Source organism: Dreissena polymorpha, chromosome 12 (genome assembly GCF_020536995.1).
Source record: "Dreissena polymorpha isolate Duluth1 chromosome 12, UMN_Dpol_1.0, whole genome shotgun sequence".
Taxonomy (NCBI): Eukaryota; Metazoa; Mollusca; class Bivalvia; order Myida; family Dreissenidae; genus Dreissena; species Dreissena polymorpha.
Window position 1 is genome coordinate 63,856,295 of NC_068366.1, and position 26,622 is coordinate 63,882,916.

The following is a 26,622-nucleotide window of genomic DNA, read 5'->3' on the forward strand; positions in this document are numbered from 1 at the left end:
CACAGCCTAATCTGGGAAAACACTAAATAATAAATACCCGGTAATTACTTCTTTGTGACTGAACAGAGATTTTACAAGAAATTGCTCCAGTAAGTTTTAAAAGTTGTGATTTACTAAATTTAAAGTAAGCAAACACTTGGGGGAAAAAAAGCTGCGTTCTGGTAAAACGGGGCTTGATGCATTGTACAAAAGTGTCGTCCTCACAGGTTGATAAATTTTTCGTTTAAAGGAAGTCTCTTCTCAAAAACAAGAGCACTGCATAACGGGTGCCACGCTCGGCTGCGGATGCAGTTTTGAATAAATGAAAGCTTGTCAGATTTTTTTTAGGTAACAGTGAATTTGACCTTTGACCTAGTGACCCAAAAATGGGTGTGGCATGTAGAAATCATCAAGGTGCAGCTTCATATAAAGTTTCAAAGTTGAAGGTTGAAGCACTTTAATTTTAGAGCCAATGTTAAAAACCTTGACAAAATGTTAAGGTTTTAGCACGACGCAGATGACATGACGAGCAGGCTATGACAATACCTCGGGTTTTCTCCGAAAACAGCCGAGCTAAAAATCCAGTCCATGCAGAAAGTGTCATCCCTGATTATCCAGTGCGCACTTCACAGGCTAGTCAAGGACAACACTTTATGCACATGTATTAAGCCATGTTTTCCCAGAACCAGGCCCAAATGTGATGTACCAACAATCAAACAAACTTTATGAGCTACCTACGTGACACAGTCTGTATCAAAGTCGAGATCAGGGACTGGTAGAACACCAAGGGCACATAACTGTGGGGATAACAAACAATATTCTTTATTAAAATAAACATTATTTGTTGGTATGTTCTTATAACCCACCTCTTGTTTGATGGCAAAAAACTATTTTATTGTGATAAAATACAAAGTTAACATAATTCTTTGCAAAGTTTTACAGAAACCCACCAATCCATATGTGCAATGGTGATATGTTGTTTGACCCCAAATATATCAATATAAGTCTTATTTAGAAACTACTCCTTATTCATCAAACATACTTAAGCTGTACTCCAACATGTAAAAGTGTAAATGACGCCTCGTATACATGTAATAAATGCACCTAAACTATCAGATCCTAAATTGTGGAAAAATCAAGAAAACTGCCATTTTAATGCATCTAAACGCTTCTTTTCACATGAAAGCACTTTCCAATACCTGATATCCTAATGCACACTTCCCTACAGCAAACTGTGCCGTGTTGGTTCTGTCTATACAATCCACACAGTTGGTTCGCACAGCACCTGTCTGTCTGCACCCAGACTCCGTCTTGTTTCCCTTCACGCCATCATATCTGATTACGGACAGATAGAGCCAGGTTATTGGAAAACTGGACTGTATGCATGTGCGTAAAGTGTTGTCCCATATTAGCCTGTGCTGTCTGCCTAGGCTAATCAGGGATGTCACTTCTCTTTTGTGGAATTCTTTGTCTATGCAGAAAGTTTTGTCCCTGATTAGCCTGTGCAGACTGCACACTTTATGCGCAAATTGTATACAGCCAAGTTTTCCCAGAAAGAGCCTTAATTGCATTCTCTATCCTATTCTCTATTCAAGGATAATGAAGACATAGAAGAGTATTGCGAAATGCAATGATAATGTTTTTGTCGTAGGGTACAAATTATTCACAAACCATCCATACTATTTAGTTATTTTAATCTTAGGTTTTAATATTAATTTGAATACATTTCACTAGTCAAAGGGAAGCAACCTAACAATTTAACCTTATGCATGATTTACTAACATTAGCGTTATCTTATACTTGCTCATGATGCACGTGCACATAAATTTCAACTGTCATAGATGGTCGTATTTCTATTTGTTGGAGGAAAATTATATATTTACTCAGAGAAATTCTAAACGTTAACATTGTTAATACGGTCATCTGCAATAAAATCATTAATATTGCTTCTGTGTTTGGTCAAAATAAAACCTCGCAGAACGCGAACTCTGAAATTTTGGTATGCATGACTGATTACATCTTACATGCCAACATAGTTTTACAATGATCATTTTGTTCTTTTGATAGAATTTAGCTTTAACATATTTACTTTACCTCAATTGAATTGACAGCCAAGGTCTTATTGAAACACTCTAAAGTCTGTTTCCTGGGTAGAACCAGTACTTAGTGTCTGCAGAGGGAAATGAAAGAATTTAAAGAACCATTCAATGTAAAAGTCTGGATTCTTGAGAAGAAGAACTGTTGGACACCCGGCTTGACTTTTCTTGTACTTGTAAGATTTTCTGGCGCTTTTTTTCTCTAAACTGAACTGTTTGTAACTTAGGTACATTATTTAAGCTTTCAAGTTTTTTAGATGTTTTCTTATTTGCAAAATATACTTCAAGACACACATGTTTAAGAGAGAAAACCATTTTCAATGTTAATAAACAGTAACCTTGAATGTTAACCTTGACCTAATGTGCCCCATATGCAAACAAAAATGAGTAACTTGCAGGCTGTTCTGGTTTTATGCTGGTTGCATACAGCTATTTATACTTGCTGTTCTGGTTTTATGCTGGTTGCATACAGCTATTTATACTTGCTGTTCTGGTTTTATGCTGGTTGCATACAGCTATTTATACTTGCTGTTCTGGTTTTATGCTGGTTGCATACAGCTATTTATACTTTTCATCTGAGCGGGAAAGGGATAACTAAATATTTATCAAGAGCACTAGTAAGTGCCTTCGTTGAAGAATACTTAAGAACAAGGTCAAGAACATGTTAGATAAATACATCACTGGACTGGTTTACTCACTCTGGTTGCTCCCAGAAGCCACTTCTCAATTGTGGCAGTTGCAAAAAGAAACCAGTCTGCTTGACACAGAACCTGGATATCCCTGCCAGACGGTCAAACACGTCATTGGTGTGTCTGCAAGTGTGGAACACATGTATGAAAGATTATGTCAGCCTTATTCGGAGAAAACTGGCCTTAATGCATATGCGTAAAGTATTTTCCCAGTGCAGTCCGCACAAACTAATCAGGGACGACACTTTCCACCAAAACTGGATTATTGTTTACAAGAGACTTCCTTTAAACAAAAAATTCCATAAAAGTGAAAAGTGTCATCCCTGATTAGCCTGTGAAGATTGCACAGGCTAATCTGGAATGGCACAGTCACACATTACCCACATCAGGCTAATCTGGAATGGCACAGTCACACATTACCCACATCAGGCTAATCTGGAATGGCACAGTCACACATTACGCACATGCATAAGGCCCAGTGTTTCCAGAATGTGAATCATAATAATCTTTGTTACAGAAGGTTAAATATGAGTTTGGTTTTTAGGTTGGCACTTAGAATAGTCAATAATGATCAACATACTTTTGTTACAAAACTACATGTTTATATAAATATTTCTGAAAACTGGTCACATTGAATCTGTGAAATATATTTCACTTCCAAATATTGCAAGAAATATTATTGTTAAGTAGATTAACCCTTTGTATGCTGGGAAATTTGTCTTCTGCTAAAATGTCGTCTGCTGAATTTCTAAAATTAGCATTTTCTTCGATTTTTTTCAAAGAATACTATCAGAATAGCAAACAGTTTGGATCCAGATGAGACGCCACGTTCTGTGGCGTCTCATCTGGATCCAAACTGTTTGCAAAGGCCTTCAAAATTCGGTTCCCGCACTGAAAGGGTTAAGCAAACAGACTTTTTAGTATGAATTTGCTATTTAGCTACTTGCATTGTTATCATGTATTACTTTATATACTAAACATACAAAACAAAGGTATTTGTAATGGACAGTGGATTGTTCCTTTTCTATGAATAAAATGTTCATAAATACAGTTGTATACACATTATTTTCATTGTTTAAACAGAAATGATTTTTTAAAAATTACAAAGAGATTACCAATATCAGTTAAAGTTGAATTTATTTGGTAGAAAAAATATATACATGTAGCACACAAATGTTAGACTGTAGTAAAAGCAAAAGGCTGTGCATTCCACACTAGAAAGAATATAATCAACAGAAAAACAATTCCCGTAATATTCTGATGAAATACAAAGTACCTAAGTGATGGTACTTTTCCACCATTAAAAAGCAAAACAAATGTTTCGAAAATAGTGATTATGTTTAAATAATTTGCACAACCGAATACTCCATAAAACCATATAATATGCTTATTTTTATAAATAACACATTTCTTGATTCAAATGGAATTTACTTTTCTATATTCCAGATACATATTGATAAACACAATTTAACAAGCTGAACATATAAATGATAATTATATTTGGAAATGCGCCAGTCTCTGGGAGAACCCTGCTGAATACATGTGCATAGACCCAGAACAGCCTGTACAGTTCGCACAGGCTATTTATCGACAACACTTTCTGCCTTTACTGGAATTTTATCAAGAAGAGACTTCATTCAAATGATAAATTCCATAAATGCGGATATTTACTAGCTTTTGTGGACTGGGACAACAATTTAACCACATGAATTAAGCACAGTTTCCCCAGAGCGCCGCTCAAATGTAAACAGAATGGAAGCATAGTAAAGGAGAAACAGTCACATTAATCTGATGTGTTCCAAGCATAAAAATCAGCCTTGCTTTTGGAAAATGGCATTTAATGCATGTGAATAAAGTCTCGTCCCAGATAAGCCTGTGCAGTCCGCACTGGCTAATCTGGTACCATACTTTACACACATGCATTTATTCCAATTTTCCCAGAACGCTGCTCAAATTCTTTTCAAGAAATTTAAAGTAAGGGAAGATATTTTGGAATGTAATACACATGCAATAAAGAACATAATTAAGGTACACAGCTGATCTTTAAGCCAAACATTAAAATGTTCTTTTTGAAATAAAAAGAGTGCATGCTCATTTAAATGTATTATATAAGCAAGGGTGATACATGCATTCAATATTCAAACTCAATCAAAGTAGACAGTTTCACACTACCCATCTACAACGGAAAGAAAACAAAAAAAATAAATTATTTTTACTATTTAATAATTATCATATATACTTAATTATACACATTTCTTATGAGGCATTAACTTTTGCTAAACAACCAATTATCAATAAAATAGTTTCACAACTTAGCATGAAAACCTTTACATTGTCTGACTTCAAAAACCACAATTTTAAACATAACATCTACATGGTTTATAGGGATGGAAACAAATCCTACAATGATATTCAAATGTATTTTTTTATTTGAATTGATTCAAATATTAGAGTTATAAACCCATAGATTCAATTTTCGCTTTACCTTTCAATATGATGGTATTCTTTACAATAATTTATTTACTTTATCGAATACACTTACAAATGTGTCAAAAATACGCATGTATAATAGTGAAATCTGGATTGCCTAACTGAATATAAATGTGTATGCAAGTAAAACATAAGTGCTAAATTATATGTGGACATGTACAACATCAGGTAATCCATGTGGGTAGCATGATATGCAAGTTAAATAAAAACTGTGTACTGCTCAGAACTTTGGTACTTTCATTTTTATATGAAAGTTTCATAATGCTAAACAACAAAATTACGTATCTTAGCCCAAATGATGTGATATAGGTATTTCCAATTCCACAAAAGAATTTTACCCTAAACATTTATCGTAATTGTTTAGTTATGTATACAGCCTCCTTTGAACAAAGTGTTTTTCGGATTTTAATAAAAGTGACCTATAACAAGAGCACCGCATAACGGGTGCCACGCTCGGCTGCGAAAGCTTGTCAGAATTTTTTTTTTTTTTTAGAGGTCACAGTGACCTTGACCTTTGACCTAGTGACTCAAAATGGGTGTGGCGTGTAGAACTCATCAAGGTGCATCTACAAATGAAGTTTCAAAGTTGTAGATGGAAGCACCATATTCAAACCTAAAAAGATTCAAATTTCATCTCATTTGCAAAAGTTCAAATATTTGTTCCCATCTCTAAAATAACTCAAAATCAAAAGCTATAATAAAGCTTACAACACATACTTTGCATACTTCTTGGTGTAGTGCGCCATATCGAAGCCGATGTAAATGAGCTGCTTGTCAGGCGGTAGGAACTGGTTTAGATAGGCCTTGCAGTCCTTATACTCGTCACACAGCAGGCCCTCATGGCGACGCTTCTCACGACGCTTAAATAATTCAGCCTCGCTTTGGGAAAACCGGACTTAATGCATGTGGGATTAATGCAGTATGCATTGGGAAAACAGGACTCAATGCATGTGGGATTAATGCAGAACGCATTGGGAAAACAGGACTTAATGCATGTGGGATTAATGCAGTACGCATTGGGAAAACAGGACTCAATGCATGTGGGATTAATGCAGTACGCATAGAGAAAACAGGACTTAATGCATGTGGGATTAATGCAGTACGCATTGGGAAAACAGGACTTAATGCATGTGGGATTAATGCAGTACGCATTGGGAAAACAGGACTTAATGCATGTGGGATTAATGCAGTACGCATTGGGAAAACAGGACTTAATGCATGTGGGATTAATGCAGTACGCATTGGGAAAAACAGGACTTAATGCATGTGGGATTAATGCAGTACGCATTGGGAAAACAGGACTTAATGCATGTGGAATTAATGCAGTACGCATTGGGAAAACAGGACTTAATGCATGTGGGATTAAAGCAGTACGCATTGGGAAAACAGGACTTAATGCATGTGGGATTAATGCAGTACGCATTGGGAAAACAGGACTTAATGCATGTGGGATTAATGCAGTACGCATTGGGAAAACAGGACTTAATGCATGTGGGATTAATGAAGTACGCATTGGGAAAACAGGACTTAATGCATGTGGGATTAATGCAGTACGCATTGGGAAAACAGGACTCAATGCATGTGGGATTAATGCAGTATGCATTGGGAAAACAGGACTTAATGCATGTGGGATTAATGCAGTACGCATTGGGAAAACAGGACTTAATGCATGTGGGATTAATGCAGTACGCATTGGGAAAACAGGACTTAATGCATGCGGGATTAATGCAGTACGCATTGGGAAAACAGGACTTAATGCATGTGGGATTAATGCAGTACGCATTGGGAAAACAGGACTTAATGCATGTGGGATTAATGCAGTATGCATTGGGAAAACAGGACTTATTGCATGTGGGATTAATGCAGTACGCATTGGGAAAACAGGACTTAATGCATGTGGGATTAATGCAGTATGCATTGGGAAAACAGGACTTAATGCATGTGGGATTAATGCAGTACGCATTGGGAAAACAGGACTTAATGCATGTGGGATTAATGCAGTATGCATTGGGAAAACAGGACTTAATGCATGTGGGATTAATGCAGTACGCATTGGGAAAACAGGACTTAATGCATGTGGGATTAATGCAGTACGCATTGGGAAAACAGGACTTAATGCATGCGGGATTAATGCAGTACGCATTGGGAAAACAGGACTTAATGCATGTGGGATTAATGCAGTACGCATTGGGAAAACAGGACTTAATGCATGTGGGATTAATGCAGTATGCATTGGGAAAACAGGACTTAATGCATGTGGGATTAATGCAGTACGCATTGGGAAAACAGGACTTAATGCATGTGGGATTAATGCAGTATGCATTGGGAAAACAGGACTTAATGCATGTCTGATTAATGCAGTATGCATTGGGAAAACAGGACTTAATGCATGTGGGATTAATGCAGTATGCATTGGGAAAACAGGACTTAATGCATGTGGGATTAATGCAGTACGCATTGGGAAAACAGGACTTAATGCATGTGGGATTAATGCAGTACGCATTGGGAAAACAGGACTCAATGCATGTGGGATTAATGCAGTACGCATTGGGAAAACAGGACTTAATGCATGTGGGATTAATGCAGTACGCATTGGGAAAACAGGACTCAATGCATGTGGGATTAATGCAGTACGCATAGAGAAAACAGGACTTAATGCAAGTGGGATTAATGCAGTACGCATTGGGAAAACAGGACTTAATGCATGTGGGATTAATGCAGTACGCATTGGGAAAACAGGACTTAATGCATGTGGGATTAATGCAGTACGCATTGGGAAAACAGGACTTAATGCATGTGGGATTAATGCAGTACGCATTGGGAAAACAGGACTTAATGCATGTGGGATTAATGAAGAACGCATTGGGAAAACAGGACTTAATGCATGTGGGATTAATGCAGTACGCATTGGGAAAACAGGACTTAATGCATGTGGGATTAATGCAGTATGCATTGGGAAAACAGGACTTAATGCATGTGGGATTAATGCAGTACGCATTGGGAAAACAGGACTTAATGCATGTGGGATTAATGCAGTACGCATTGGGAAAACAGGACTTAATGCATGCGGGATTAATGCAGTACGCATTGGGAAAACAGGACTTAATGCATGTGGGATTAATGCAGTACGCATTGGGAAAACAGGACTTAATGCATGTGGGATTAATGCAGTATGCATTGGGAAAACAGGACTTAATGCATGTGGGATTAATGCAGTACGCATTGGGAAAACAGGACTTAATGCATGTGGGATTAATGCAGTATGCATTGGGAAAACAGGACTTAATGCATGTGGGATTAATGCAGTATGCATTGGGAAAACAGGACTTAATGCATGTGGGATTAATGCAGTATGCATTGGGAAAACAGGACTTAATGCATGTGGGATTAATGCAGTACGCATTGGGAAAACAGGACTTAATGCATGTGGGATTAATGCAGTACGCATTGGGAAAACAGGACTTAATGCATGTGGGATTAATGCAGTACGCATTGGGAAAACAGGACTTAATGCATGTGGGATTAATGCAGTACGCATTGGGAAAACAGGACTTAATGCATGTGGGATTAATGCAGTACGCATTGGGAAAACAGGACTTAATGCATGTGGGATTAATGCAGTATGCGTTGGGAAAACAGGACTTAATGCATGTGGGATTAATGCAGTATGCATTGGGAAAACAGGACTTTATGCATGTGGGATTAATGCAGTATGCATTGGGAAAACAGGACTTTATGCATGTGGGATTAATGCAGTATGCATTGGGAAAACATGACTAAATGCATGTGGGATTAATGCAGTATGCATTGGGAAAACAGGACTTAATGCATGTGGGATTAATGCAGTATGCATTGGGAAAACAGGACTTAAGGCATGTGGGATTAATGCAGTATGCATTGGGAAAACAGGACTTAATGCATGTGGGATTAATGCAGTATGCATTGGGAAAACAGGACTTAATGCATGTGGGATTAATGCAGTATGCATTGGGAAAACAGGACTTAATGCATGTGGGATTAATGCATAGGCTAATCAGGGATGACTATAAGTCTATTTCTGCCTAGTTTTGAAAATACCAAAAATAAACAAGAGCTGTGTTTGTGAAACACAATGCCCCCTACTGCGCTTTGAAGCCATATATTTGACCTTTGACCTTCAATAATGACCTTGACCTTTCACTACTCAAAATGTGCAGCTCCATGAAATTCACATGCATGCCAAATATCAAGTTGCTATCCTCAATATTGCAAAAGTTATGAGCGAGGTTAAAGTTTTGGGACAGACAGACACATACAATGACAGACAGACACATACAATGACAGACAGACAGACAAGTCAAAAACATTATACCCCCGATCATTCGATCCAGGGGCATTCAAATTATTATCCCTGATTAGCCTGTGGCAGGCTTATCTGGGATGACATTTTACACATTATGAATAAAGCCCCATCTTCCCCGAGTGAGGCTCATTAATTGTTATCTCTTCATAAATGCTTACTTTTGATTAAAATGATAATAACTAAATTTCTCTGGCAGTGCTTTAAACAAAATTGAACTATTTGTGTCCCTGCACGCAAATTTTGTTTGGATTGCCCAACAACTGATATACATCATACCTTGACAAGGTTCAGCAGTATGACAGGAGCTCCATATCTGTATAGAAGACGGTTGAAGTGCAGCCCAGCTGTGTGGAAGTACGGGTCACGCTTATCAACTGGAAAAGTGAGACAGTTGTGACAACACATGGGCCACACTCTGGGAAAATGGGGCTTAATGCATGTGCGTTATGTGACTTCACAGATAAGCCTGTGCAGTCCGCACAACTAATCAGGAAGGACACTTTTCACCTATACTGAATTTTTCTTGGAAGAAACCTCCTTTGAACGAAAAATTCCATAAAAGCGGAATGTGACAAACCTGATTAACCTGTGTGGACTGCATAGGCTAATTTGGGACAATACTTTATGCACATGCAATATAATTACACATATAATTACATTCATGATAATGTATCATAAAGACAGTCAGCATTCATGTGAATTCTGGTATTGTATTCACAAACCATTTTTTTCAAAAATTATTGCAAAACTTTACTGTAAGGTTAAAGTTTTGGGACAGAATGACAGACAGGCCAAAAACAATATACCCCGATCAATCGATCCGGGGGCATAAAAATCATCAGCATTTATTTGAATACACAATGCTCTGTACAGGCAATCACAATGACTTTTTTTTTTATATTTCATTGATCATGTGGTAGGAAAAACATTGTTGTGTACTACAAATTCAATGTTTTTCTTTAAGGTTGGAAACTACATGATGAGACCTTGACATTTCGCAGATTACCTTCAGCTGTAGTGCAGCCCCTAAATAGATAGCCTTAAAACAGTGTCAGTTGATTTGTGTCGAGTTATTTCTTACATATTGCACGAATTATCTTTTTAATTGTTGATATCTATTCGTCTTGGAATGCTATTTGAGAAAATTTATGATTATGAGGGTGTCTATATGCAAAATTCTGACTTCATTTTTTGTTAAAGTTATTGATTTCAACTTTGTTAAGGAAATCATTTAGTATATTGTGACATGCATACCAGTTATAGCTGGTTTGGGAACCATTTTCGAGATGTCCTGGGACCAGTACAGTGGGATGGATCCTCTCATCTGTACATATGAGGATATACGTCCCTTGTGAAGCTGGGTCACACACATGTCCTGCACAATCTGCTCTGTCTCCACCTCGTTAGCAACCGCTCCCTAGCAATCAGCAGTGTTACCATAGCAACATGATACTAGACAACCATAACAAGGGTTGAACGTGAACCGAATGTATTTTTAATATGGCACAAAGCTCATAATCAAATGTACAGTAAAAAATGTCATACTAAAATCTCTAAATGTGCAGTAAAAAATACAAAGAAATGTATGCACCATGTAAATTCATACTTTCTGCAAACGACAATTTGGTTCCTGTTACACACTAGAAACAAGAATCCTTCTATGAAACATGATTGGACACATGGTACCTTACCAACAATATTTTTTCATCTACTTTGTCGAGGTATAAAACATAGCTTTCTTAATCTAACAAGTCAGGTTAAAAACACAAGAACTGCAATTGATTTGAGAACTTTTCATTTATGCCTAAAGTCTAGAAAAAAGGCCTCGGCAAACAGCAAAGACCCGGATGAGACGCCGCATGATGCAGCATCTCATCAGGGTCTTCGCTGTTAGCATAAAGGAATTTCTGTAAGAAATATTCTAAATATAGAAATAAATATACTAGATATCTCTAATTTTGGAAATATATTGATCAAATTTAGAAGGATGGGAGAGTCCACTAGGCATAAATGGGTTAAAACAAGTGATCAAACCTGGCTATTAGCTCCTCTCTTCATAAATCGTGGTCCTGCAAACTGGTTGGAACGTCGTGCTAGCAATGTTATGTACACTGACTTTCCATAGATGTACATATCTAGGTGCAGAGTTAAGAAGACAAGATATTTAAACAAGCATACTTTGAAAAAAAAATGATTCTTTTTTTTTAAGTATTAAATTTTTCCATTTATACAACCTTTTTTATAATAAAAATAGCCATGAAGCAATAGCTATTGATACTAGACTGTGCTATGGAGCATTGGATTTTGAAGGATACTAGACTGTGCTATAAAGCAACTACTGTTTATTTATTGATTTATTTAAAGCAATCATTTTTATTAACTTTAAAGCAATGATTATACAAGGATGATAGACAATACTATAAAGCAACAATTTTTGTATAATTTATTTATTTAAACCATCATTTTTAATTATTTATTTAAAGCGATTATTATTGAAGGATACTAGACTGTGCTATGAAGCCATAGATAATGTGAAGGATCCAGTCTGAATGTACATGGGCCTGGTATGGCTCTATCAGGTACTTGTTCCACACATAGTTTCTCTCAGGTGCTACCTTCACTCCATACACTGTGAAGGACATTTCAATTGTTAAAACCAAATATAGTGCAGGCCTTTCATCAGGACCTTTAAAGCACAGGGTAACACCTCTAGCTGACATTCCAAATCAAAGGTAACCCTGTAGCTAAAATTCCAAATCAGATGTACCCCTGTAGCTGAAATTCCAAATCAGATGTACCACTGTAGCTGAAATTCCAAATCAGATGTACCCCTGTAGCTGAAATTCCAAATCAGATGTACCCCTGTAGCTGAAATTCCAAATCAGATGTACCTCTGTAGCTGAAATTCCAAATCAAGGTTAACCCTGTAGCAGAAATTCCAAATCAGATGTATCCCTGTAGCTGAAATTCCAAATCAGATGTACCTCTGTAGCTGAAATTCAAAATCAAGGTTAACCCTGTAGCTGAAATTCCAAATCAGATGTATCCCTGAAGCTGAAATCCAAATCATATGTATCCCTGTAGCTGAAATTCCAAATCAGGTGTATCCCTGTAGCTGAAATTCCAAATCAGATGTATCATTGAAGCTGAAATTCCAAATCAGATGTACCCCTGTAGCTGAAATTTCAAATCAAGGTTACCCCTGTAGCTGAAATTCTAAATCAAGGTTACCCCTGTAGCTGGAATTCTAAATAGATATACCCCTGTAGCTGTGTGCTTTGCCTGTGTTTTATAAACACAAATATTAGATCAAATATGTACTGGCTATATATTTCCCAATCAAGCTTATTATTTATACTGTTCAAACTGAACTTACCAGCCTTGTGTGATATATACCTTTTTATAGATATTTTTGTTGTTGTTGACCCCTATTCAGGTGACCCACAACCGCCAGGTATGAATCTGACAATCAATGTGATAATGATAAAAATAAATGTCTTATGCTGAAAAATGACATTGAACTATCTAAAACCATGTAATTAGTGTTTACCATTGCTCTTGTGTTTGTCCGTCTGCTTGGGTTCACCAAACTTGGGGTCCACGGACGGAGCCATGTTGTACTGAAGAGTGTGAGTCAAGTCATAGCTGTAGCTGAAACGTGAAATGAGAGAGTGGCAGTAATAATTCAAAGTAATCCATATTGTATGAAAGAGTGTGAGTGAGGTCATAGCTGTAGCTGAAACATTAAATGAGAGAGTGGCAGTAATAATTCAGAGTAATCCATATTGTATAAAAGAGTGTGAGTCAAGTCATAGCTGTAGCTGAAACATTAAATGAGAGAGTGGCAGTAATAATTCAGAGTAATCCATATTGTATGAAAGAGTGTGAGTCAAGTCATAGCTGTAGCTGAAACATTAAATGAGAGAGTGGCAGTAATAATTCAGAGTAATCCATATTGTATGAAAGAGTGTGAGTCAAGTCATAGCTGTAGCTGAAACATTAAATGAGAGAGTGGCAGTAATAATTCAGAGTAATCCATATTGTATGAAAGAGTGTGAGTCAAGTCATAGCTGTAGCTGAAACATTAAAGGAGAGAGTGGCAGTAATAATTCAGAGTAATCCATATTGTATGAAAGAGTGTGAGTCAAGTCATAGCTGTAGCTGAAACATTAAATGAGAGAGTGGCAGTAATAATTCAGAGTAATCCATATTGTATGAAAGAGTGTGAGTCAAGTCATAGCTGTAGCTGAAACATTAAAGGAGAGAGTGGCAGTAATAATTCAGAGTAATCCATATTGTATGAAAGAGTGTGAGTGAGGTCATAGCTGTAGCTGAAACATGGGAAGAAAAGAATGGCAATTCATTTACAATGGGTTTTTTTCCATGAAATTCGGGGCCCAATTTCCCAATTGAAAAAAGTATATAATTTTCCAAAATTGGACCTAAAATTTCCAATTAAAGGTTTCCAAGACAAAATAAATTATTTGGTTTTGTGGATTTTTTTATCACGACAATTAGTTCATCTCCCATCCAGCTCCTTATACCGGTACTATTGAAAACACTTTTAATCTCAATTTTGAAGCATTTGTTATCAAAACAAAAACAACAACACTTAATTCCCAATTTTAGTCAAAATGCCCCAACTTTTCCCAATCTTACTGTAAGAGCCCTGGCCTCAATCCCAAAATGGTGGAAAACAACGCGGCTTCAGTTATTCAGTGTAATACATGTTGTACATGTATTATAGTTTGTAAGAAAAGTCACAGCTTCAGCGCTGAAATCCGTAACAGACTGATGTTGAATTATTACACCTTTCCATTGACATTCTCTGCTTTTTGTTACTGCATACATGCGAACAAATTTTTTTAAGTTGTGAAAAATAATCACCTTGCAGTGCGTTCATGTTTTTCAACGTGTTAATTACAATGTGTAAATGCCTTAATTTGTTTCATATCTGCAGACAGTAAAGATTCTACCTTAAGAGATCAGTTTAAGGCTTCACAATTAAACTTACTGACAAAGATTGGCCAGATATTTGAGCCGTGTGCTGGGAAAACTAGGCTTAATGCATGTGTGTAAAGTGTCATAGCAGATTAGCCTGTGCAGTCCGCACAGATTAATCAGGGACAACACTTGCCGCTTTTATGGTACTTTTCATTTAAATAAGTGATAAACTTAGCCCTAAGTTTAGGCGGAAAGTGTTGTTAACCAGATTTTCAGAAGGAAAAAACTGGTTATTAGATTGGCAATGTCGGCGGGCGGGCTGGCGGGCGGGCTGGCAGGCGAAACAAGCTTGTCCGGGCCATAACTTTGTCGTTCATTGTCAGATTTTTAAATCATTTGGCACATTTGTTCACCATCATTAGACGGTGTGTCACGCGAAAGAATTAAGCCAATATCTCCAATTTCAAGGTCACAATTTGAGTTGGAAGGTCAAAAATGGCCATAAATGAGCTTGTCCAGGCCATAACTTTGTCGTTCATTGTCAAAATCATTTGGCACATTTGTTCACCATCATTAGACGGTGTGTCACGCGAAAGAAATACTTCAATATCTCCAAGGTCAAGGTCACAATTTGCGTTTGAAGGTCAAAATGGCCATAAATGAGCTTGTCCGGGCCATTACTTTGTGATTCATTGTGAAATTTAAAAATTATTTGGCACATTTGTTCACCATCATAAGACGGTGTGTTGCGTGAAGAATCACGTCCATATCTCCAAGGTCAAGGTCACAATTTGAGTTTGAAGGTCAAAAATGGCCATAAATGAGCTTGTCTGGGCCATTACTATGTCATTCATTGTGACATTTTAAAATCATTTGGCACATTTGTTCACCATTATTGGACGGTGTGTTGCACGAAAGAATAACATCAATATCTCCAAGGTCAAGGTTGCCACAACTAAAAATAGATTGATTTTGTAACAACTATGTAACTATGAACAATCAGTAATAATGCACATTTTGATTTGAGTTGTCTCTCTTTATCAGACTTTTTATGCCCCCAGTGGGGTGGCATATAGCAGTTGAACTGTCCGTCAGTATGTCAGTATGTGTGTGTGTCAGTCTGTACGTTCGTCCGGAAAAAAAAACTATAACATTTGCCATAACTTTTGCATTATTGAAGATAGAAACTTGATATTTGGCATGCATGTGTATCTCATGAAGCTGCACATTTTGAGTGGTGGAAGTTCAAGGTCAAGGTCACCTTCAAGGTAAAAGGTAAAAAATAAATAAAAATCAAAGCGGCGTTCTAATGAAGCTGCACATTTTGAGTGGTGGAAGTTCAAGGTCAAGGTCATCCTTCAAGGTCAAAGGTAAAAAAAAATAAAAAAATAAATATGTATTTCAAAGCGGCGCAATAGGGGGCATTGTGTTTCTGATGAACACATCTTTTGTTTTTTTTAGCTCATCTATTTTATTTTTTTTAATTATGAGCGATAGTCATCACCTTGGCGTTGGCGTCCGGTTAAGTTTTGCGTTTAGGTCCACTTTTCTCATTAAGTATCAATGCTGTTGCATTCAAACTTGGTACACTTACTTACTATCATAAGGGGACTGGGCAGGCAAAGTAAGATATCTCTGGCATGCATTTTGACAGAATTATGTGCCCTTTTTATACTAAGAGAATTGAAAGTTTTGGTTAAGTTTTTTGTTTAGGTCCATTTTATTCCTTAAGTATCAAAGCTATTGCTTTCATACTTGCAACACTTACTTACTATCATAAGGGGACTGTGCAGGCAAAGTAATGTAACTCTGACTGGCATTTTGACAGAATTATGTGCCCTTTTTATACTTAGAAAATTGATAATTTGGTTAAGTTTTATGTTTAGGTCCACGTTATTCCTAAAGTATCAAAGCTATTGCTTTCATACTTGCAACACTTACTAACTATCTTAAGGGGACTGTGCAGGCAAAGTTATGTAACTCTGACTGGCGTTTTGACGTAATTATGGGCCCTTTATACTTAGAAAATTGAAAATTTGGTTAAGTTTTGTGTTTTGGTCTTTACCCTAAAGTATAAAGATATTGCTTTCATACTTGGAACACTCGCAAACTATCATAACGGGACAGTAAAGGACACGTTTCATAACTCTGGTTGTCATTTTTACGGAATTCTGGCCCTTTTTTTACTTAGTTACTTTGAATATATGGTTAAGTTTTGTGTTTAGATCCACTTTACTTCTAAAGTATAAAGGCTATTGCTTTCAAACTTCAAACACTTTCATGCTATCATGAAGGTACTGTACCTGGCAAGTTGAATTTTACCTTGACCTTTGAATGACCTTGAGAGTGGTTAAAAAAACACAAATATTTATTAAGGGACTCTAGTAGAATCCCCACCCCAAAAAAAAACACACACTTTTTTTGCATTTTTTGAAGATAATTAAACAAATGACCACACCCCACACTATAAACCCCTCTCCACTCCACCCCTCCCTCCTTTGTGATTGAAATTGAGATAATCCCTTCACCTTTAAAAAGAAAAATAGATGAGCGGTCTGCGCCCCCAAGGTGGTTATCTTGTTTTAATTGAAATCAAGGTCAATTTTACACAAGGGGGTTAACAATACACATTTTGAAAAGTCTCCTTTATCAGACTTTTTCAACTGAAAACCTGGTTTTGTGACAATTTTGTCCCTTGTTCAAGATTAGCCTGTGCAGACTGCACAGGCTAATCTGGAAATACACTGTATGCACATGCATTAAGCCCTGTTTTACCAGAGTGCAGCTTTGTTAATTTCAGTGCTTAAATAGGCTGTGTTCATACCTGAAGTAGAAGTTACTGGAGAGGTCCACACTCTGGAACATCTTTACATACCTGAAACACGTGACAAACAATTGAGCAGGACTCTGGGAAAACAGGGCTTAATTCATGTGCGTAAAGTGTTGTCCCAGATAAGCAGGTGCAGTTTGCGCAGGCTAACATGGGGCGATATTTTCCACCTCAACTGGATGATTTTTGCTTAATGGAGACTTCCTTTAAATGAAAAATTTCATGAAAGTGTTAAGTGTTGTCTCTGATTAGCCTGTGCAGCCTGCTTAGGCTAATCTGGAACCACACTTTACACACATGCATTAAACCCCATTTATCCAGAGTGAGGGTCAATTACAAACTAGAGCATGTCGTCGAAGTCACAAATATCCCTTAACGCCATTTACATTTTCAAGTTAAAAAAGAGGTATAACTTGTAAAGCATTTTTTATTGTAGGAAAATAACCATAGCACATGAACAAATTCAAAGCCTAATGAACAATACATGCAATGTTGAATGTCTTATGTTGCAAAGTGTAGGAGTAATTTGTGGTACAAGTTTGTATCGAGACAGGTTTGTGTCTTTAGATAAAAAGACATCCTTGGTGACTGTAGTTTTACTCCCATTTACTTCATAATGAGGTATAATAATAATGGTCATATTACAATACAAATGCTGAATTCTTGGAAGGCACAAGAGGATTCTGTCAACCCAAGGCATTACTGTTGTCTATTTCAAGAGTTAACAAAATTAAGTATGGCCCTACAAGAATGTAGTATTTATTTGATTTCATCATAACAATAGCTTAATATTGACATAATTCAACACACCTGGGCTCATCAGGGTGCATGTACTTATCAGCGGGCATGTTGGGAATGTACTGCATCACTGTATCCTCGATCTTGTAGGTCACATGACCACCAATGACTGCCGCTATGCTTCTCTTTGTTACCAGAACCATGTAGTACCCCTCCAGAAAGCGCACAAATCCTGTATGTGTAGGTAACCGGGCTTAATGCCTGTGCATTAGCCTGTGCATTGCACGCAGGCTTATAAGGGATGACACTTTCTGCCTTAAGAGAATGTTTGCTTAGAAGAGACTGCCTTGAAACATAAAATACCATAGAGGCCGAAAGTGTCATCCCAGATTAGCTTGTATTGTATGGGCTGGACAGGCTAATCTGGGATAATTCTTTACCCACATACATTAAACATGTTTTCCCTTAGAGCGATGCTAATGTTTATGTTATACAAATTACCCACTTTTCGAAGTAAAATGCTTATTTGATCTGTACATTTTATGGATGCCACACAATTATATGAATACCAATTCTTATTCACAGTGTTTTCTTAAACCTTTGGGAAATGGTGGCCTATCTGAGATATAGTATAGAAAAGTTACATCATGCAAAAATAACAAAGAGCAATAACTCTAAGTTAAGAAAGTGCAGGGTTATGGTTTTCGTGCATGGTACTTCTTCCCATTTATTTTTACACACCCATGAAGTTTCATGTTAAAATGTTGTATCATATCTGAGAAGGAGCCCTGAAAAAGTTTCATCATACAAAAAAGGGCAATAACTCTTATTTAAGAAAGTGTAAGGTTATGGTTCTTGTGCATGGCACTTCTCCCAATCGATATCTATGCACCTCTGAAGTTTTATGTTGAAATCTAGTTTCTGAGATATAGCCCTAAAAAGTTTTGTGACAGACGGACAGACGGACAAACCCAATTTTATATCCCTCTGCCTTTGGCGGGGGATACAAAAATTTCAAGACAAGAAAACTGGAAAATATGAAACAAAGAAGGCTGAATGCTCTGTCATTATGATGATTGTGATATTACCTACTTACATGTAACTATCATTTGTTGCGTTGTTGTTGTGACTTGTCATGTTGTTTTTGATCATATAAAGGAATAAATCAATGAAATATTTCATAGTTGTTGTGTTCCGATGGTTTGTATCGCATCCACTGCTTACAAATTGTATTACCCTCGCCCTGTGGGCTCATGAAAACCACATATCACCATCAACTTGTATTTAAACCAACCGGAACACCACCATCATGTTATATTCCCAATGCATTCAAAATAGAAAGCACATATAATAGTTTCATGCCCAAACCTTGATCTGCAAACCAAAAACAAAGGTTTACTTAAGTGGACACCAGCTCACCATTGGCGGGTTAAAAGCTGAAGTGATCTTCCAAAGTATAAAGAACCTCAGGCAAGTCATTTTTTTTAGCAAAATTTCTATGGATCTTTTTTTGGCAATTTATGATCCCCTGTTAGATAATATCAATGTTTTATTAGTTCCATTTAAAACAAATTTGGATATTTGTATTTTACTAGCCAATCAAACTGCATTTTGTTTGGTCTTGAGTCAACAGGGCCGAAGTTATGTCCCAACCCAAAATTCAGAATACAAAGTATTAACATACCAAAATAACATTAAATTATAAAACAAATAAACTTTAATAACCTCATAAAATCTGGTAGAAGAATAAAAGGTCTTTCCAGCAAGTTTAACGATATATGTTTAGAAAAACTAAACACTTTGAAAACATTCAGCATGCAGATAATCTGAAGCAAATCTATGATTTTTTTTAATTATCACAATAGTTCCAAACAGTGACATGTAGATGATTATCAGGACCAATTTTCAGAAAAAAATGTTTGACTTCTTTCTCTAAATTGTTTGAAACATTTCATTTATGCATTTTTTCATTAAAAACATACATTTGTTTAATAAATAATCTTGTCATTCATATGTTTATTTATATTTATATCAATCAATTATCATCCTAAAGATTGGACAACCTTGTTTCATTGTAATTTGTCAAATCCTTACATATGCCCATGTAATACTTCCTTCTTAAGAAAAGGAACATCAATAACAAGGGCTGTTTGTAAAACATGCATGCCCCCATATGGGCTGTCAGTTGTAGTGGCAGCCATTGTGTGAATACGATTTTCGTCACTGTGACCTTGACCTTTGACCTGAAAATCAATAGGGGTCATCTGCCAGTCATGATCAATGTACCTATGAAGTTTCATGATCCTAGGCCTAATTATTATTGAGTTATCATCAGGAAACCATTTTACTATTTTGAGTCACTGTGACCTTGACCTTTGACCTAGTGACCTGAATATCAATAGGGGTCATCTGCCAGTCATGATCAATGTACCTATGAAGTTTTATGATCCTAGGCCTAAGCATTCTTGAGTTCTCATCCGGAAAACATTTTACTATTTAGAGTCACTGTGACCTTGACCTTTAACCTAGTGACCAGAAAATCACTAGGGGTCATCTGCCAGTCATGATCAATGTATCTATGAAGTTTCATGATCCTAGGCCTACGCGCTCTTGAGTTATCATCCGGAAACCATCTGGTGGACAGACCGACCAACCGACTGACCGACATATGCAAAACAATATACCCCCTCTTCTTCGAAGGGGGGCATGAAAATCTGAACCTTTTATATAATGAAACAAAAAAATAATTAACCAAAATAAACATAATACCGGCCTATTAAGCATGGCCAATCTGACCATGTATGTACTACTCACCTACTATCCCGTATGCAGACACATATTTCATGAAGCCCTCCCCTGTGTGCTTCTGCTTTCCAGCTTTAACATTTCCAGAGGCTATCATCTCAAGGAGCTTTCGTATGTCCACTTTATTGTATACATGCTGAAAAGGAATGTGCATATTGGGTAAATACAATCTGCATCATGCAAAAAGGGATCTTATGCCATATGCAGCAAGCTTAGATCCAGCTCAGTCTATGCACTGGCATTCTTGCCAGGAGCTAACTGTCAGCTAATGGGACCTGGAAACCTTGCGTGGCTTTATAACAGACTGGGTAGCTCCTGATAAGACTAGGCAGATGCACAGGCCCCGAGTGGCATCAGAACCATCTGTGCATGATGCATTTCATATAAAACATAAAATAACTTGCGTATAAGAAATTAGGATTTTTATTATATCAAGAAACGTTTCGATCAGTTCTGGTGGAAACAAAAACAAATAATACTATGAATATCTAGCTTAAGTCCCTCAATATTTCATGAGGTATCAATCACATTAATAATAAGGAAAATCTATCGCTGTTACAAACACACTTCTATAGGTGTTATAAACTTGTGGCAAATCATATTTTTGTAGTGATGAATTGTTATGTGGCAAATTGTATAGTGGCAAATCTTTATTTATTCCATTATTGTTAAAGCACCATGTTTACTAGATGTTTATTGAATCATCAATATCGGAAAAACATGGCAATAAAGGAAAACTAGGAATGACGCGGCAGATGCTGACGCTTCATTTCTAGTTTTCCTTTATTGCCATGTTTTTCCGATAAATAAACATCTAGTAATCTAGTAAACATGGTGCTTATCCCCACGCCACATGTTTGACCAAGGGGCCCCCCAGGGTTGGTAATGTATAGTTGAGATTGACTGAATTGTCATAAGAGATGTTCAGTATCAATTTGAAGTAAATCGGTGTAGAATTGAAGAAGTCAATTTAAAACAACCTAAAACAAGAGCTGTCAGAGGACAGCGCGCTCGACTATTCGAGTGCTTGACAGTATAACGTAAGCCATCATGGGGAAATTGTTCAAATTATTCAATAAGGTCAAGGTAGTAGTTCAGGTATATTTTCCACAATCTGAACATTTGTAAAGACATAAAACAAACTTATAAGATTTAATTTCAAGTTTGAAATTTTTTAGTTTTTTTATGTAATCATGTTTGAAAGAAAAACATATTCGTTTTGGGTTGGGTATGGGGGGGTTGAGAGGGGGGTATAATGTGGGGTGTGGTCATTTATTAGACGATCTTTCAAAAAAAAAAAAAAAAAAAATAAATAATTTGGAGGGGGGGGGGCAGGGATTCCGGGTTGGGCGTGGGGTATTGTTTGGGTGGAATCCATTCGGTATTCAGGTAAGTGTTTTTTTGTCAAAGTATTAATAAAATCTGATCATAAATAAAGAAGTTATGGCAATGTAACTAAAGTAATATGCATATTATAAGTGAAAAAAGGCCCATAATTCTTACAAAATGCTTGATACAGTTGTCTGCTCTTATAGATTGGTCATGCTAGTAAAGAAGTATGCAAAATATTAAAGCAATATGTCAAGGGTCAATGAAAACATTTGGGGTGGTACGCAAACTTTAACATTTGCACGCTAACACTATCGGGAATAAGAATGCTAACGCCGATGCCGGGGTGAGTAGGATAGCTCCACTATATATATATGATATATAAAAGTCGAGCTAAAAATGAGTGAAAATCTCTGACTCTGCCCCACCCCAACCCCCATTACTATTGACCCAGGGGTCAAATAAACATTCCAAATAGTGCACAGTCGCACATACGCTCATAGCTACCATGTGTGTAAGTTTCAAGGTTCTAGGGCTAATAGGGTAGCAGGAGATAGTGGCCAGGACGGACAGACGGCGGAGATAACCACATTATCTCCACTTTTTCTCCGAAAAGTGTGGGGATAACTACGCCATACCTTGTCATCTTGAATCACGAGATCCTTTGGCTCCTGTCTGTCAATCTTGAGAACTCTGAACGTCGTCTCTGTACTGTTGGACCCAATAATGTAGTAACGCTGAAAAAGGGAGATTTTCAAATTCTGGTGAGCAGAACTCTACTATTAAATGATAAGTGTATTAAAGTTTTCTTCATTGCTGTCATAAATCAGAGGGGTTTTTCACCATTTTGTGGGAATGGGACCTGGTGCCTTTGGGGTGGGAAAAATGAGGTAGTTTTGATAACAATTGGGAAATTAGTGTTTTTGTTGTTTTTACTAAACAAAGACTTAAATATTGAAAACAAACATGTTTTCAAATAGTGTATTTACTTAGGTTCAACTTAAAGAGCTGGATAGGGAAATGAACTTAATGTTCATTTTTGTTCTGACGATTTATATTGATTATTTTGGAAATAATATGAGTCGTGTTCTGAGAAAACTGGGCTTAATGCATGTGCTTAAAATGTCGTCCCAGATTAGCCTGTGCAGTCCGCACAGGCTAATCAGGGACAACACTTTCCGCTGTTATGACATTTTTCATTTAAATGAAGTCTCTTCTTAGCAAAAATCCCAATTAAGGCAGAAATTGTTGTCCCTGATTTTTTTTATCTGGGACGACACTTTACGCACATGCATTATGCCCAGTTTTCTCAGAACATGACTCATATACACTTTTTGAGATTGAGAATGGGGCTAAAAAAAACACTGTAAGTGAATTGTCTAGATGAGATTTCGAGAATAACTGTAGTTTTCTGTTTAAAATATTTTTTGAAAATGTGAAATATGCAATTTATTTATATGATCTCAATGTATTTACTTGTGTACAGCTAAATGTAATGTATGTGCTGTTTTCCTGATTGGACTATATTTGCTGAATAAAAGCTTGAATATAAGTTCTTATCCCTTACTCTCATAGCAGTGCTCCAGCTAGGATTTTAAAAGGGCAGGGGCAGCTATTTTGTTAAAAGGGCACTTTCGATGCACAGTATTTTATTAAAAGGGCACTTGCGAGCACGCAGGCTTATCTTGAATGCTCCCTGTTGCAGTTTAATTTATATGCTATTAATAATTGTTATAATTTATTATTCCCCTTATTATTAAACCATTCAAATAAAATATCTAAAATGAGGAAAAAAATAATTATAATGTAAAAATCTTTTTTTTTTAAATAAAAGGGCAGGGCAAGATGGAGCCTCTGCAGGGTGGGGCCTCAGAAGGGAAGGGCTGGGCTTCGGGATGGCAGGGCGGGGCGCTCTTCCATTTAGGCCTAGCTTAAGCATTACATACATGTAGGTACTCCGGATAGTATCCTGCCTTTAACGAAAAACTTTCAAGAAGAGCTGGAAAGATAATGTTTTTTCAATTTTTAGAAGTTATAATTTATTTGATGGTTTTGCATGACTATTATGACGATCATTGTCATGATTTCCTGTGATTGTTGGAAAGTAGGTCATATTTATTCCAGGGAAGTGCTGTGATTTTTAATTACGTAACACTTAATGTGCTAGTTTGTTTATGGGTTAATAGTAGCTTCATCATGTTTAATATTTCGCTTACTTTTGAATAAACTGTAAACTTATTTTAAGAGCAACATGAGCAAGAGTTTCAATTTTCCATTAAGTTACTTTTTGTCACAACAAGCACATGTGCATAGTATCAAATCTTAGCAACAAACAGAAAGACGAATACTATGAGACAATTAATTGTACTTGAAACAGATTACTACAGAGAGCTTAGTCTAGCCAGTATTTTGTCAAAACATTGCTGATTTAAATGCGGTTTTCGTTGTTATATCAAATAATACACATTTAACTATAAATTGACATATAACATATGCATGTTTTTGTATTTGTTCACTTCCAAAATGTGTATGTATTCATTAAGAGGGACGATACTAAGCATAGACATGCTAGGTGGAAACAGCGCAATCAATACACTAAACAATGTTCAAAGTTTACAATCTGACGCTTATTTATGAAAGATGTCACCATTCGCCTTTTTAGGCCACCAGGCATTTGTCAAGTCTGGCAAAATCCTTTTGTTTCATTGTAAGACTTCTCTTTGGAATATATGACTTGAATGAAACAACTACACCTAGTTAATTTCTAGACTTATCATTGCTATTAGCATCTAAACATTACTTAAGAATAAGATTTGTTTTTATTCTCATCGCTTCCATGTGCGAAATGTAGGCTAAATTTTTGTAATATCAAAAATGAGAACGAATCCATTGATAAATGGGCACGACATGGATAAGAACGAATCCATTTTCATTTTGGAACGATTAAAATTGGGACGAATGATTTGATTGCAGCATGTAAAACGATATAAAAATTACCGCTTTTGTCTCATAAACTTGAACACGTTGAATTGATGAGATTAAAGGCAGCTCCATTGCAACAACCTCTTCGTTTGGTTGCAGTCGTATACATTAATTAATACATCAGCTGACCATTTCCTTATTTACATACTTAGTAAGTACAATATTGTGGTAGGTTATGGTATCGGGTCCGTTCGCCCTAGTTACACGTTCGCCCTGGGTCCGTTCGCCCTGGGTTTGTTCGCCCTATATTATCATTTGCAAATAAGTATTACTAGCTAGCGGAAAACGGCCCGGAAAGCCTTTCGTATGTTTAGTAAACCTCACAGAAAATGGAATAACTAAAGAATTACAAAACCTTAAAATTCATAAAGCCTCAGATCCAGATAAAATATCATGCAGAGTTCTTAAGGATAGAAATATCCCCAATCCTGATTCTAGTCTTTACACAGTCCCTGTCCCTTGGAAAAATTCCATCTGATTTGAAGCATGCAAACGTATGCATTATCTATAAAAAAAGGAAACAAACACAATGCTAAATATGTCATCGCTAGCTCTATCATGTACCACCAGGATAAAAATAATATTTAATATGACCTCCAACACAACTGATAGCATTCCTCCAAAACCTTACACAATCAAATAATCAAGGTATACAAACTGACATAATTATAATGGATTTTACTAAAGTATTCGATAAAGTACCTCACTAGCACATCTTATACAAACTAAAATACTATGGAATTTATTTGAATGCTTTCTTCTGGATATCTGACTTCCTAACAAAAAGAACCAAGACTGTTGTCCTGGAGGGAACCATTTGAGACTAGGTACCTCAAACATCCGGAGTCCCAAAAGGCACTGTCTTGATCCCAATCTTATTTCTGATCTATACAAATTAATTTGCAGATTATATAAAACATAACACTCTAAGACTTTTGCAGATGATCATCATTTATACAATATCAACAACCATGCACTTCGACGCCCATAACCTCCAGCTAAATATTGAAGCTGCTGGTCGATGGGAGCAGGACTGGTTGATGAAATTCCACTATAAAAATGCAACATCCTCACCATAAATAAAAAAAGAAACCCTATAATTTGCTCATATAAATTACATGATCATATCCTTGAAAAAGTAAATCATGCCAAATATCTAGGTCTCACACTTCAAAGTAACCTCAAATGGGATAAACAAACTAACTCAATCACTAATAATTCAAACCAGGCACTAGGATTTCTTCGCCGCAACTTAAAAATATCTCATCGACAGTTAAAAATCATACTTAGTAATAGTTAGGCCTACATTAGAATATTTCTCCAGTGTATGGGACCCACATACAAAAGCTCAAACAAATCAACTGGAAAACGTACAAAGACGTGCGAACAGATTCGTAA

General features: G+C 36.6%; 1 protein-coding gene across 14 annotated transcripts in view; it reads right to left on the reverse strand.

Moving 5' to 3' along the window:
* Positions 1–26,622, reverse strand: part of LOC127853339 (polyphosphoinositide phosphatase-like) — a 52,014-nt gene that overhangs the window by 17,304 nt on the left and 8,088 nt on the right. For 5 of the 14 annotated variants that reach the window (XR_008036579.1, XR_008036577.1, XR_008036578.1 and 2 more), the window contains exons 1-14: positions 25,240–25,420; positions 22,881–22,979; positions 20,923–21,049; positions 18,181–18,340; positions 17,365–17,415; positions 13,147–13,247; positions 12,100–12,225; positions 11,631–11,731; positions 10,851–11,013; positions 9,873–9,970; positions 5,972–6,114; positions 2,774–2,887; positions 1,179–1,314; positions 718–776 (exon numbers count right to left, since the gene is read on the reverse strand). Coding sequence is in view for 10 of the 14 variants with exons in the window: in XM_052387787.1 (XP_052243747.1) it covers positions 718–776; positions 1,179–1,314; positions 2,774–2,887; positions 5,972–6,114; positions 9,873–9,970; positions 10,851–11,013; positions 11,631–11,731; positions 12,100–12,225; positions 13,147–13,247; positions 17,365–17,415; positions 18,181–18,340; positions 20,923–21,049; positions 22,881–22,979; positions 25,240–25,296 (1,535 nt within the window). In the remaining 4 variants the exon portion in view is untranslated. Of the gene's footprint in view, positions 1–717; positions 777–1,178; positions 1,315–2,773; positions 2,888–5,971; positions 6,115–9,872; positions 9,971–10,850; positions 11,014–11,630; positions 11,732–12,099; positions 12,226–13,146; positions 13,248–17,364; positions 17,416–18,180; positions 18,341–20,922; positions 21,050–22,880; positions 22,980–25,239; positions 25,423–26,622 lie in introns of those variants that run through there. The other 9 variants (XM_052387782.1, XM_052387783.1, XM_052387781.1 and 6 more) reach the window with 5 other exon arrangements.